Source organism: Melopsittacus undulatus, chromosome 6 (genome assembly GCF_012275295.1).
Source record: "Melopsittacus undulatus isolate bMelUnd1 chromosome 6, bMelUnd1.mat.Z, whole genome shotgun sequence".
Lineage (NCBI taxonomy): Eukaryota > Metazoa > Chordata > Aves > Psittaciformes > Psittaculidae > Melopsittacus > Melopsittacus undulatus.
The window spans coordinates 18,818,973-18,834,952 of NC_047532.1; the positions used below are offsets into that span (position 1 = coordinate 18,818,973).

At 41.2% G+C, this 15,980-nt stretch overlaps 1 protein-coding gene across 1 annotated transcript in view; it reads right to left on the minus strand.

Moving 5' to 3' along the window:
* MAST2 (microtubule associated serine/threonine kinase 2) overlaps positions 1 to 15,980 on the minus strand; it is a 200,870-nt gene that overhangs the window by 69,186 nt on the left and 115,704 nt on the right. The window contains exon 5 of the mRNA XM_034063620.1: positions 6,923 to 7,014. Within this exon, the coding sequence (XP_033919511.1) occupies positions 6,923 to 7,014 (92 nt within the window). The remainder of the gene's footprint in view (positions 1 to 6,922; positions 7,015 to 15,980) is intronic.

A 15,980-nucleotide genomic window follows, 5' to 3' on the forward strand; every position in this document is an offset into this window, starting at 1 on the left:
ACATGAACGTTAATAATTCAGGCATGAGCCTCTACATCTTCCGGATGCAGGAAGAAGGATGCAGCCAAAGCATCTGTACATCTGCTACCCTCAAAATACAAAAGCGAACCTTAAGGGCAATAAATAGGTGACAGTCTCAGCTATCATCTGCAAACATGACACTCATGAGATAGGTAATGATTCCAGAAACTCACAGTAGAACCATTTTGTAAAACCTGCTTCTGAGATTTGTAAAAATATATAAAAAGTATCATAGAATGGTTTGGGTTGTGAAGGACCTCAAGATCATCCAGTTCCAGTCCCCTGCCATGGACAGGGATGCCCCACATTAGACCATGTCACCAAAGGCTCTGTCCACCCTGGTCTTGAACACTGCCAGGGATGGAGCATTTACCACTTCTTTGGGCAACCCATTGCAGTGCCTCACCACCCTAACAGTAAAATTCTTCCTTATATCTAACCAGAACTTCCCATTTAAGTTTAAACCCATCACTCCTTCTCCTATCACTACAGTCTCTAATGAAGAGTCGCCCGTCGCCCCCCCCTCCCCCCAGCATCCCTGTAGGCCCCCTTCAGATACAGGAAGGCTGCTATGAGGTCTCCACGCAGCCTTCTCTTCTCCAGGCTGAACAGACCCAAATTTCTCAGCCTGTCTTCATACAGGAGGTGCTTCAGCCCCTGATCATCCTCATGGCCCAATAAAAATACAAAAGACAAAATGTTGAGATCTTCTGTGAAGGATATTATTTGCTGAATGTTTCTACAAGCAGCAAAAGACCTTACTGCATGCTACAAAATTAGTTGTTTTCTAGCAATTGAAATCTCAAAATGACCAAGTATTTTAAGCACCCTGTGTACAACCTGTCCCATATATAGTGCATGTCATGGCACTCTCACACCATCTGAAGATCACACTTGAAATGCTGATGCTTTGATAACCAGGACAACACCTGCCCAATCTACAAATAATCAACAAATAAGATTGATTTATTTGTAAGAACCATTCTTCTGCCAGAAGGTGGAACTGAACTTGCAGTGTAAGAGCAGAATCATTTAGTTCGGTACCACAGTGCTGCCTGTGAGCAGCTCCCTCCACCTGCTATTACAGATGGGAGCAGGATAAAGGTCCCAGCAGTAACCAGCATCTCCACTAGAAGCCAGCAAGCAATCTGGCTACTTACAGTTGTGGAAAGTAAACTTTAAAATAGCCTGAACTTCAGTTATCCAGCTGTGAGAACCTATCTCTTTCATCTCTACATTTCTCTCTTTCATTGAATATATTTCATCTATTTTTTTCATCTCTCTTTTTCCATCTCTTATAAAGATGATGTTCCTTCTTTGATTGATTTTAAGCTTTTCATTTTCAAATACAATCTAATGGTAACAGTATTCAACCTCATGATGGAACCTCTCTGTAATTTTCAGATTTAAAAAAATGGATTTGAGGAAATACAAACAAATATCAGGAACATATATATGTGTACATTTCTTTTCTCTGATTTTGAAAGAAACATAATTTAGAATAAAAGTGTCATTTTCAAACCTGTATTCCTAAAATTGGGCACTTCCAAGTCTGGGAGACTAAACAAGCAGAGTGAGTTTTCCACAGAGTCAACAAGCTGTGGCTCTCCATACCAAGATCCCAGCTCATTTTGGAAAACTTCATTTCATGCAGTTTGAAAACTGAATTAGCACACTTCAAATCCATTAAGTGTTCTTGAATCAGAAGTGATTTCATGGCAGAGTTGCAATTGTTTGGAGGCACTTTCATCTCAAATGTTGAGATCTTTGAAGTATCACTTTTCCTTTCAATTTTATAGGATATGAAAGTTCCTGGATGCTGTTTTAGAGAGTATCTGCCTGGATTACTGTTCACTAGGAGGTAGGTTTGCCCGATAGACAATCAGCTGTGCAATATCACACCCACTGACTTATACATTACATACAGAAGAATAACTCCTTAGGCCAGTGCCACACAGGAGAGGAAGGGCTCATTGGAAATGTGACTCTCCAGGGAGGTCTTGGACGCAGTGATCATGAGATGGTCGAATTCGAGGTCCTCAAGACAGTGAGAAGAGCATGCAGTAAGCTCACTGCCCTGGACTTCAAGAGAGCAGACTTTGGCCTCTTCAGGAACCTGCTTAGCAAGGTTCCATGGGATATAGCCCTTGAGTGTAAGGGGGCCCAAGACTCTTGGTTAATATTCAAGGATCACCTGCTACAGGCTCAGGAGTGTTGCATCCTGACTAGAAGGAAGTGCAGCAGGAGGGCCAGGAGACCTCCTTGGATGGATAAGGAGCTGCTGAGAAAAATTCACAGGAAAAAAGAGGTTTATAAAAGGTGGAAGCAAGGACAGGTGGCCTGGGATGAATACGGGGATGTTGTCAGGGTAGTTAGGGACCAAGTTAGGAAAGCTAAGGCCCAATTGGAGCTAAACATGGCAAGGGATGTTAAAGATAATAGGAAGGGATTTTATAGGCATGTAGCAGCTAAAAAAACAGACTAAGGACAATGTAGACCCCCTCCGGAAGCTTTCGGGAGAACTGGCTACACAGGACTTGGAGAAGGCTGAGGTTCTGAATGGCTTCTTTGCCTCGGTCTTCACTGGCAAAGGCTCTGACTGCAGCACCCGAGTCTTGGAGGGCGGATGCAGGGACTGTGAAAACTTAGACCTTGGGCCCACTGTAGGAGAGGATCTGGTTCGAGACCATCTTAAGAACCTGAATGTACACAAGTCCATGGGACCTGATGAAATCCATCCATGGGTCCTGAAGGAGCTGGCAAATTAAACTGCTAAGCCACTGTCTATCATATTTGAAAGATCATGGCAGACAGGTGAAGTTCCCAATGACTGGAAAAAGGGAAATATAACCCCCATTTTCAAGAAGGGGAAAATGGATGACCCAGGGAATTACAGACCAGTCAGTCTCACCTCTGTGGCTGACAAAATCTAGGAGCAGATTCTCTTGGAAGGCATGCTAGGGCACATGAAAAACAAGGTGCTTGGTGACAGCCAGCATGGCTTTACTAGGGGAAAATCCTGCCTGACCAATCTGGTGGCCTTCTATGATGGGGCTACAGAAATGATGGACAGGGGTGGAGCAGTTGACGTCATCTATCTGGACCTGTGCAAAGTGTTTGACACTGTCCCACATGACATCCTTGTCTCTAAATTGGAGTGTCATCAATTTGATAGGTGGACCACTTGGTGGATAAAGAACTGGCTGGATGGTAGCACTCAAAGAGTTGTGGTCAACAGTTCAATGTCCGGCTGGAGACCAGTAACGAGTGGTGTCCCTCAGGGATCGGTGTTGGGACCGGTCTTGCTTAATATCTTTGTTGCTGACACGGACAATGGAATTGAGTGTGCCCTCAGCAAGTTTGCCGATGACACCAAGCTGTGTGGTTGTGTTGATATGCTAGAGGGAAGGAATGCCATTCAGAGGGACCTTGACACACTTGTGAGGTGGGCTGATGCCAACCTCATGAAGTTTAACCATGACAAGTGCAAGGTCCTACACCTGGGTCAGAGCAATCCCAGGCACAGCTACAGGTTGGGCAAAAAGGAAATTCCTGGTAGTCCTGCGGAGAAGGACTTGGGGGTGTTAGTCAATGAGAAAATGAACATGAGCCAGCTTTAGTGTGCACTCACAGCCCAGAAAGCCAACTGTATCCTGGGCTGCATCAAAAGGAATGTGACCAGCAGGTCGAAGGAGGTGATCCTGCCCCTCCACTCTGCTCTCGTGAGACCTCACCTGTCATGTACTGTGTGCAGTTCTGGTGTCGTCAACATAAAAAAGACATGGAACTGTTAGAACAAGTCCAGAGGAGGCCACGAGGATGATCAGGGGACTGGAGCACCTCCCGTATGAAGACAGGCTGAGAAAGTTGGGGCTGTTCAGCCTGGAGAAGAGAAGGCTGCGTGGAGACCTCATAGCAGTCTTCCAGTATCTGAAGGGGGCCTACAGGGATGCTGGGGAGGGACTCCTCATTAGGGACTGTAGTGATAGGACAAGGGGTAATGGGTTGAAACTTAAACAGGAGAAGTTTAGATTGGATATAAGGAAGAAATTCTTTACTGTTAGGGTGGTGAGGTACTGGAGTGGGTTGCCCAGGGAGGTTGTGAATGCTCCATCCCTGGCAGTGTTCAAGGCCAGACTGGACAGAGCCTTGGGTGATATGGTTTAGTGTGAGGTGTCCCTGCCCATGGCAGGGGGTTGGAACTAGATGATCTTGAGGTCCTTTCCAATCCTAACTATTCTATGATTCTATGATTTCAGAGTGGCTTCTGAATGGAAACATTTTAGAAAGCCTCTCCGATTTCTCTGCATGCTCGCTGCTCCTCTGATTCACAACAGAGGCTCAGAAGGGGCATTAATAAGACAAGAGAAAAGAAGCCAGAGAAAGGCTCTAGCATTTCTTAGTAACTTACCAGTGCATGTGCCTGAACAAACAGATTGATAGATTCTGTTCAAATACTAAACAAATATCACAGCCTGTTCTCAGATTCACATCTCAGATATGGTATTTCTTAAGAAAATATTTGTGACTCTACTCTAAATTTCATCTACTTTTGTCTCTTGAATAAATTAATTTTCCCAGGGAAAACTCCTAAATATAGAACTGGTAGAGAACACAATTTCCTATGCTCTACTGGCTTCTCTTGGAAGTCACAAAGGATGTGCTTTTAATTAATAGTTTTAAATCCCATATGCAACATCGGCACAGAATTGGCAATATTTGACAATTACTGCTGAGGAAAGATGGGATACCACTGATGAGCGTTACTCTTCTTTCTAGAACACACTTGCATACTTCATACTGTAAGCTTGTAATGCCTGAGACAGCATCAAAACCAGTAAGAGCAATTTTTCATAGCATCACAGAATTGTTTGGGTTGGGAAGGGCCTTAAAGATCACCAAGTTCCAACCCCCCTGCCATAAGCAGGGACACCTCACACTATACCATATCACCCAAGGCTCTGTCCAACCTGACCTTGAACACTGCCAGGGATGGAGCATTCACAACTTCCCTGGGCAACCCATTCCAGTGCCTCACTACCCTCACAGTAAAGAACTTCTTCTTTATATCCAACCTAAACTTTCCCTGTTGAAGTTTCAACCCATTACCCCTTGTCCTATCACTACAGTCCCTAATGTCCATTCCCATCATCCCTATAGCCCCCCCTTCAGATACTAGACAGATAACAAAAGCAAATCAAAAGAAAATATAAATGTTTCTACTGTAAGCATTTCTGCATTTGTTTTCTGAGCAATGATCATGTCAACATCTTGTTGCAATCTCTCATGCAAGGACACTTCTTTCATATTCTCAGGAGCATCCTTCTCCATCAGTTCAGTTAACGGCTTGTACAGCTAATTTAGAATTCGGTAAATCCAACATATATCAGCTTTAAGAACAAAGTAAAGAGCACAGTGTAACTCAGAGTAGAATTTCTAGCAAGAAATAGCCTTGTTGACACCAAATTTTACAAAGCTATCCCTACCATAATCCCATACAACAGAAACAAGGGGATTTGAATGAAAGGGATTCCCTGTGCTGATTTTTAGCCCTGCATTTTATCTGAGATTCTGAAGCAAAATGAAAATGGTTTTAATATACCACTTCTAAGATTGTACTAACATTTTCACTTGAAAATCACAGGCCATTCCAAAAGAACAATGCCATTAAAGCCGCTCCTTAGCCTTCCATGACTGGGCTTTCATTAAAGCATCCCAAGCAAATATGATGGGGTTTTATGAAGGCTTAGAGTGCTTGAGGCTTTCATGGGCACCCCTGAACAACTTTGGTCTTCTTTTTCCTTTCAACAGGCTGGATGTCACTTCTCGAGATGCAGTGCTCTGCAAACAGAAGCAGATGGTTCCTTCTAGCTGAGCTACTCTGAATTTGCTGTTCTTTCTCAGCATTTCCTTAGCTTCAATCTCCAAAAAAGTCTTTACAGAACATACTGCCATGTAGGAGGAGGAAAGTCTGATTACAATGAAAACAACGGTTACTTCTCTTACATGCCACAGTGATGTGCTTCCAGACAAGCTCCATTGTGGGTGACATGCCACACATGTTCCACCTGTTTCACACTACTGACTAGAGCCTTCTAGGGCCACACCTGAAGCCCAGCCATCTTTGCTGGCATTTTGAAATATCAAAAACAAAGTAATCACACATCACCTACCTTCTTTAGCAATAAAAACAACAAGGGAACATGCTGTTCAGGCAAGCTGTTCAATCTGCATGCATGATCCTGTCTGAAAATCTGTAGTTATTGTAAGCTGAACTATCAGTCTTTATCCTACAGAAAGAACTTCTCCACACACAGTACCTTCATGACTAACAAGCAGCTGCCCATTTGCTCTGAAATCAGCATTTCCCAGTTGCTGTCATTGTAGAACTGGCAGTAATGTAAAAAAAGAAAAGCATCGTAAACATCTCACGATGCTCTAAGTAGCAGGTAGAGACCATAAGATGGCACACTGCACAGCTGATAGACTGCTGGAGGCAAACAGAAGCAAGCAGGATGTTTCTCCTTGTGAGAACTGCAGTGAAATCACTGGCACAAGTTAACCGTGTTAGAAAACTCAAAACAAGATATTTATTAAAATGTATCTATTTTATTTTACTTCATGATCCATCACAAGTTCTTTTGCAGGATGCTAGAGGACTGAGTCCCCAGAAAGAGCATGGATATGGCAGGAAACTAGAAAGTACAGAGCAGATGAGGACATAAAACATTTCTTTTGAGACTAGGGACCCTCTTACAAGCTAGAAAAGGCAAAACCCTATAGTCAGATTAAGTTTCAAAGAGCATACTTTGACATAGAGTATCAATACAGTCAAACTCACTACAGTGAACACTGACATTTTTCCTAATGATGTCCAGGTAAAGCAGTTCTAAGAAGTTACCTGTGTGTCCATGAAGAGGGGAATGCGGTCGCGGGAGAGTTGGAGATGTGCTGGATGTTACAATCAAACTCTTTCTGTTGCTTGTCCGACAGCTGAAAGAGAGAAAGAGAAACCATAAGGCACGGTCAGATGGACAAAAGCACCTGAAGGCAGGTCCTGAAGAACATCTTTCAGCTAAGGAGGAATCTCCCAGTGTTTGGGTCAGTAGTGAGCCTGCAAGGAAGGAAGCATACAGGGACAAATGGTACTTTGTCATCAATATTAGTTTTAATACCCTGGAGGCAATATAAAATCTCTAACTCATGCTGCACAGGCCACTAGAGATAGCAGACAATAAAGTCCCCAAATCTGTGCAACTCATGCTCTACAAATCACACAAAAAGCAGAAAACTGTGAAATACCCCAGAGTGCTTCACTTACTCCTACCAGTGTCTAACTTAGCAGATAAATTTGTTACAATTATTGGCTATTACTGTAAGAAACCAGAGCATATTCCTTAGGGTAGAGTTAAAATTACAAAGTGCTGGCACAATTCAGCAGATGAGCAGGATTACTAATAAAACTTAAAACCTGAGATTCAAGAGTCTTTGTGAACACAGCAATAGAAAGCTCTGCAAAGCAAGTTTCAGATAAGCCCTCTGCTGAACCAGCTCCCCTCACTGCCATGACTTGTTCTAGCAAAGAAAGCAATACTTTGGTATGAAGCAATTCAGAATGGGGTTCTTCCCCACTTGAGTTTCAGAACTTGGCCAAACAAAGAGAACAATGCATTCCTCCATTTGTTTTCCAGCCTGTGATTGCTAGTAGCAAACATCTAGCTCTTAAGATGACAAAAGTAATTGAAATGGGCAAAGGAAAGATCTTTAAACTATGGGAGCTGTGAACAGCTAGATATTTAAATCACTTTCTGATCACCACTTCTTCTGTTGTTTAAACACAACTCAGTCCAGGTTCCCAGCAAAATCTCACAACTAAATACTAAAGCTACGTACATTTATTTACTGCACCTCTAACTTGCTTTCTAGATGGCAGAAACATATCTGCTTACTTCAGCAGTTCTCAAAACAGGCAACTAAAACCATATTTGTCTTGGTAGGGAGGGGGAGAATAGGCAGGAGCAGGGAGGGCTGAGCCGAGGCTGAATCAGGAGCTCACTGACCCAGCTCTGGAGGTGTCCCATGAAGCTCCCTGCTGGGTTACCGCAGACACATGCAAAGCCTATTTGCTTGCAGAGCTCTCTGAATGCTGACGTCTGCCCCAGTCCTTCCTGCACCAGCTGATCTTCTGGAGCTGCCCAACAATAAACACGCTCAGACTGCCAAGAACTACAATTCAATGCAAAACTATTCTTCTGCCACAGGATACAGTGCATCTGACTGTTCTTATTTGTAAGCTTTTTTATTGCTGTTCTATAGGAAACCAGAGAACTCAATGCAGGAAAAAATGCAACTGAACTGCCAACTGTAATAAACAGTAATAAAGCTGAAGCACCATTAACTGCTATTCAGGCTCTTTAGTGTACTTAAAACATTCCTCAAAATTATCCAACTGATTCCATACAATCTCCATTTACATTCATGTATTATTCAACAATAGCCCATCCAAAACCTGATTGCCATTGTGTATATTGTATGGAAAAACTAACAGCCTGATTTTAAGATGCTTAAAATCTCAGTTCATGGGATTTTTTTAGTATGTTTCCAGTTACTCTATTTCAGTAATTGCTGGAAAAAAAAAAACAGAATACTCAATTCTACATTAATTCTACATAATCATTATGTTTATATTACCAGAAAATCTTTCTCACAACATGAAAGTCCTAAGTATTCTAATACAATATATATTACTATGTAAGAAATAAAGAAACCCTGTGTATTTTAATACAGATTATAACGTAAGACTTTAAGATCTTGCTCAATATAAAACACCAGTACAATGAGAAAACACAGCTCCATCCTCTCTGGTCATATCCATTTGCTGAAGACAGTTCCTAAAATACACTATACCACAGTGATATCTGGCACTGGCTATGGAAACTCAGTATATTTAAATCACAACACATGAACTGTCCCAAATTCAGTTTTTTAACTGCCTGCCACATTTGCCAAATTGAACCGTGTTTTACAAACCCATTTTCTCTGCTGTATTTGCAAAGATAAGGAACCAAAAGAGAAAGGGTTAAGGGGCTGGAGAGCAGGCACAGCTGAGACCCATTAAAATGGTCAGGTTTACACAAATGTACCCAAAGGAGGGAATGGCTTGGAGTGAAGGCTTAGCCCCAAGTTAGGAATAAAACATTATTCTCTTTACACCTTCAAAACTGGATAACTTTCAGTTCCCTGGATGTCTCATCTGGGATGGGGGAACATCACTTAGGCCTCTTTAGCCATTTCTATGAACCATGTGTGTTGGTAATAAGGCAAAGCTTAAACAGAGAGGCTAAAACAGAATTCCTCATTTCTTAAATCCGTGTTGTATCATGAGAAAAATATACAAATACAACCATACTCTCTGCTGGTTGAAGAGAGCTCTCTGGATATACACACAAAACCTTTAGATCTTAGAATCCCTGAGAAACTGTAGAACAAAGAGATAAAGTTCTGGTAGTCACTACAATACAAAACAAGGGGGAAAGGGAGGAGGCAACATGTAGACTTTAGGTGGGTGACCTCCCCCAAGAAGTCACCACGACAGCATTTGAGCACCTCCTAAAGAAGAACAGCTAAATATGAAAGAAGAAAAGCTGGCTTTAACCAGGGCTTTGTGCCAAAGAAATTCAAACTAGTCAATTCAACTGCTGGCAGAAACAGTTCAAATGAAGAAAAAACTATTTCCTGGAAGATACACTTTAGCCAAACAGACTGTATTGGGCTCAATACTGAGCTACAGGGCTATTAACCCTATAAATAGCATTAACTATTGTTTATTACAGTTCACAAATTCTCTGAACAATATTCTATGTTTCCTTACCCCAAAAATACTTCAATCTACATAAAAAAAGCCCAGAAGTAGAAAGTAGAAAGGAAAAAGTTTACCTATACATCTCTGAGTACTTTAACTAGAAAAAAGTTCTTAATCGGTCCAGAGAGATTCTAAGCATTATTACTTGCTTGTAAGCCAACATTTTGCTATTTTCATTAAATGCAAGGCGAGCCTAACCCTGACCCGCCTTTCCTCTCGCAATTTGATATGGGTCTTGTTAACCTTTTTTATTCAGATCCCACTTCATAATTCCAGAGATCAAATCCCCTCCAGGTCTTCCAGTTTAGGCAAAATACGATTTTAAAAGCAGAGTTTCTGTACTGCCCAGACTGCAAGGTCGAGCTCCTGGGCTGTCAAGATGCAAGTGCCCCCGCTGCCATCCTGAAACCCCCTGTGCCATCAAGATGACCAAGCACGCATACTGCCAAACCTAGGTCTAGAGATCTGTAAGAAGACAAGAGAAACTCTATTTTGAGCATGCTCTGCAAAATGGATGATTTGTATCAAAATATTTGAAACAATGCCTTTGCCATCACTACAGAAATAGAGCTATTCTATTTCTAGAGTTCATTTCTCTGCCTGCAGTAAAAATAACATTTGTTACATGTACTGAAGTGTTCCCAATGCATTCTTGAAACTGAACACTGCAAGACATCGGACTTGAGTCTGGTAACTGGACACTAGTTTTGGACTCCCTGAAATGTGCCCTCGAGCCAGCACTATTTATGAGAACATTTGGTATCGTACCTGCGAGCTGCACGAAGCCCGCGTCCTCTTCAACTACACCCTAACAAACCTTCTCCTATGCACCCACAGACAATTTGACGTCAGCCTCTAAAACGAGCACCATTAGTACACCTTGTTTCATATGTATTTTCATTCTGAAAAAGAAATCGATGTTTCAGTCCCAGCACAAATCAATATCTGATTCTTTACTTTAGCAGTTTGCTCTGGGGACGTCTCTAACTCACTGAGCAAAACTGATTAACGTCCATGAGGCATTCATGTAATGAAAGCGAGGGCCACGGAAAAACAACTTCAAAATAAATAACCAACAACCACTATCAACTAATTTCATAGCGTTGCTGGTTATTAAGAAATGAACAGTGACAAGGAAGCTTCTCAAGATCTATCTAAATTTAGAGGCCTTGTAAAATTTCTCATTGAAGCTGCTGAATATATAAATAAACAAGATTAGCACCAACTGCATGAGTCTTCTATCAAAATGGACTTCAATAGAAATCAACATTGAGCAATAAGATGTACATAAAAAGCAGAGCTTAAATCACATTTTGGTTAGTAAACATTATTTTGTTTTATTCATATTAGTGATTTTTAATTACAGAGTTTTAGTTTTGTAAACAACCTCAGGTTGTTACTGTGCGGGATTAACTCTTGCATCAACCAGTAACTCCTTCCAAGCATTCCAGCATTTCTGAAGTCCAACATCAGACTTGTTCCAGATTTGACATTTAATTCAGTGACCCACATCCCTATGAATACGGATCCAAAACTCAGAGTGATCACACCTACCAAAAGGTATCTATGTTTATATATCTTCCTAAAACATACTATCACCTAACCAAACTTCACTAGATCCTCTTCTGATGTTACCGGAGTTTGGTTTCAGTTGATTTGCTTTACAAAGACGTCTTTATGAGAAACAGACATTTTGGAAATGAAAATAAGTATTTAAAATTTTTAATCACAAAGGCAGAAAATTTACAAAATGCAAAATCTGCATGTCAATGAATGCACCAGCTGCACAGCAATGTTAACTAGATGTGGAAGTTATTGTCTTAATTATAGTAATTCAAAGATGGAAGCAATTTTGTAAGCTTTAGCACTACCAACAACAGGGATAATTAGTTCTCTAAAATAGATAAGAATAAGTAAGCATCTGGTTCAACCGATTATTTTTTCTTCATGTTCAAGAATAGTTTAAAAGTTATTCATCCTAGAATAACTGGGGGTGAAAGTGTTATTATTCATAGTGTATGTTTGGTACTTTGCACATTCCTACAATAAACACTTATTTTATCTTAAGGAAATACAGCAACACTCACTAAAGACTTGAAGGATGGAAGCACAAGCTGCACACCTTGGGCTGCAGGAGGTGCCCAGACCTGCCTCCTGGGGCAGGGAGGGACAGCAAACCCGTCTGCAAAGGAGAGAATCTCTTATGGCCAGTGGCTGAGCTGCAGGAGGTGGTGAAGAAGCTGCCCAACATCAGGGAGGCTGAGAAGCGGTTGGGAATAGCTGGTTCCAAGCACAGCCTGCAGGGGACCCACAGCACATGGCCAAACAGCCAAAAACTCCCCCAGCAGCACATAGAGAAAGGCCAATAATGTGGAAGAACAGAAGCTTGCAAGGGCAAGGACCAGTAAGAGCATGAGAACTCCCCCAAGGCCTGAGATGCCCTTGCAGAACCAATTCACCACTCTACAGACTGGAGAGGAAAGACCTGCCAGATCAGGAGAGATGTTGGAGCCTGGCAGCCCAGTCTGCTCCTCTTGTGACAGCCAGTGCAACTAAGAAAAGACATTGAGTAATAATAGCAGGCAACTCTCTTTTAAGAGGCATGAAGGCACCTCTGCCAATCTGAGGCACCTGGATTTGTGCAAAGCATCTGACACCATCCCATGGGGCATCTCAAATTTGCCTTCTGTTTAGAAGCTCAAAAAAGGACATAAACTGGACAAGTTTAAGTATTTTTTTATAATGGGACATTTTACTCCAGGTTTTCTGGTTAGCTGCAGGTGACAGTTGTACCAGGCTGCTGCAGACCCCCTCTGTGTTCAAGGGTGTCTGTGCTATGTGCAATGAACAGCTTTATAGCCCTCCCTCCTTTTTCATAATGCCTGTTTCATATTCATTCAGATATGTGCAATGCATGAGCTGTTTCAGAGGAAGAAATCTATGAGGTATAAGAAAGTCTTGGAAAGTAAAAAAGACTTCACTTTGCAATGGAACAAGAGAAAAGTCCTGCCTATACCACTGAAGCCTTTACCTTCTGTAGTAAAGTAAGGCATTAAGGGGTGCTCTCATGCCTCATGCTGGTACCAGGAAATTAGTCACTGTGAAGATGACTGTGGAAAGATGTGAATTCCACAAGACAAGGAGCATGGAATAAAAGATGTAAGTCAACTTGCTAAGTGTGGGCTGCGCTTCTGCACAGATGTCCAAAGAGAGCAAGAGGAGATAAAAAACACGGAGAACAGCCTTTTTCATAATGCCACACATTTCAACATGTTAACAAACATGTTAACTGAAATGAACAAGGAGTCAAACAACACAAGGTGCAGAAAATGTGGTAAGTTGGGTGTAGACTTGTTCTTTAAAGGAAAATCAACATCTTGGTACTTAGGAATTAACTTACTGCATGAAAAACCATTTTGGTTTCATCTAAAACAACCTACATATTAGAGAAGCCTTTCTGCTTCATTTAGAGCTCAAATTCAAGAAGCAGCATCACTGCAAGCTAAGAAATTACAAAAGAAAAGTATAAAATTGCCAGTTAACACCAAATTTATGTCTAATTTGCCTAATGTTTGAGGCTGGTGCGTACCTGCTTACACCACGCTGTATAGTGCAGACCTTTTGCATTATTAACAACACAGAAACAACTCTGTAAAGCCAAACAAAATGAAGTGTCACAACAAATTACAATGACTGGCACAGCCATTCTCAACTAAATCAAGCCAATTTATTCTGAAATATTCCTCCCTCCCAAATACATTCCAAACCTATCTGCTCTTATAAGAAAAGAAAAACAGTAAGAAAAAAGTATATATCTCTGATTATGGAAGGGATGCCTCAGAATAAATATAGGCCATATTTAATGGGAGAAAACACACCAACCTCCTCGAGCATAACTATCTCCTACTTCAGTTGTGTTATGCATTATACTGCCATGAAGTTACATCACAGAGTGTGAAGGGATGATTTAATGAAAACTAAGCATAACTGCATACTTTCATTTCCCATTTCATCAAACTCTATTATTAAATGCTTCACGTAGCATAACCGCTTTTTAAATAAGTCTCTACTCGGCAATTCTCACGGAAGATAGTTTATCACATTCCAGCAAACAAATTCAAGAATGAAAACGACAAAGTGATTTCATATTGTTTCTAATCCTTTAACCGTGTAGCTTGCAACGACATATAGGTGTGTAATTTAACAAACCCAAAGTTTGCACCCGGAAAACTAAGCACACAAACAGAAAAAGAAAAGAAACAAGTTTTCTATAATTCAAATGTGAGGACATTTAACAGAAATCTTGCACCATATCATATGAAAAGTCACTCAGTTGCTTTGTGGCACACAATGGGAGCAGTTCATTTTGTTTCAGAGCATTTTCACAGTTCAAGTATTAAAAAATGTTCCAAATTAGGTCTTTATCAGTTAATTGGAGTTCCAAACCTCAGTGTGAGGATAAACTACATCTCTAATTTAAAAGTTATTCTAACAATACATTGAAATAATCTCCAAATCAGACTGTGTTAATGGAGTCGCCTTTTCTGCACAGAGCACATATTCTCACACAGTTGTGCTGTAGAGTATTAACCACGGTGGGAGCATTACAAATGTAAATGGGACTGAGATGTTTACAACTGATTCATTTGCCAAATTTTACAGACAGATACTCTGACAGTTAGACCAACAAAATCAATACACATGGGTGATACAGATCTACACTTTTCCTGTGTCAAATAATCAAAATGTAATCTTTTCCCTATAAAAACAACATCCAGAGTTTATTTTCTAGTGATGATCCCCAGCCCAAAAACTTCTCAATAATTTCTACAGAAACTCATAAATATGATGTGCCAACGATGCCTTTGTAACTACACAGATTATTCACAACCTGATGAAGGCAAAAAGCTGCTTCCCCAGTTCAAACAAATCATCATGTCTGACCACTCTTAAGTTATTGCCAGATAGGGCAAATGCCAGCACAGACAGTACTCTAAGGAAACATCTGTACTAAGAGCCAAAGCATGGGAAATTACAAGAATATATGTGGTTTATCTATGTCTCCTAATGCTGCCCTCCCTCCAAAAAAGGCAATATGGAAGTACTGGTTCAGCAGACCCCAACCTGAATACACTTAGTCCACAGGTGGAAAGGCAATCTACCCATCCATCAGCCAGCAGCACCACTGATTTGCACCAAGGACTCCCCACTGCTGGAACTCACCATTCCTAAACTGTAGTTTGGAAGAGGCAGATAGGCCCTGTGCAATCCTCAGCTCCACTGGAAAAGATTTTTACTCTGTTGGTGAGACTCACCTTTCCAACTATGGACAGTAACAACCCTACTGAACATGTCAGTAGGTAGACAATTCACAAGTTCATCCCCTATAGCAAAGCAAACAGATAATTATATAAATCCAGAAAATCAGTCTCAGTCTCAATCCGCCTACCTTACTATGACACATTAAATACATACTTTTGCTTCTGAACTAGAAGGTACGAGTGTATGTTGTATTATCATTATAAGAGACCTTCCCCTTTCTAAAGCAATAATGTTTCCCAACTCTTAGCACCTTCCTACAAAACAACAAACCAAAACAAATGAACAAAAACCAACCAAATCCCCAAACCAAGAAATCAACATCACCTTGGCAACATTTCTTAGGAAGGCCACGTTACTTCTAAAGACAGTTCAATAAAGAAAGATTCATTAATTCCCAAGGGGGGCAAAACCACTTTCCTGTGGAACTGTTAAAACCCATGTGCGTATGCACAAACATTCCATCTCCAAAGGCCTTCAAACAGAAGCACTGAAAACAATTCACTGCTTGTTATGTTTGCACACACAAACATGGGAGAAAATTCCTCAACCTACCTCTACGAAACACAGGCAATGCATGTGGTGCTAAGATAGGCTGATAACAGCCTTGTGGACACATTAGGAAAATACCCAGGTTTAACAAAACTGCCATCTCAGCAATAAGCTACAGAACTTTTGACATTTGTCCAGGACTAAGCTGTCTTAGAAAGGAACGTGCAGTGCTGTGCCTGTCTGCACTCAACAGGGGCTGAGCAGAGCTTGTCCCTACACCAAAGCA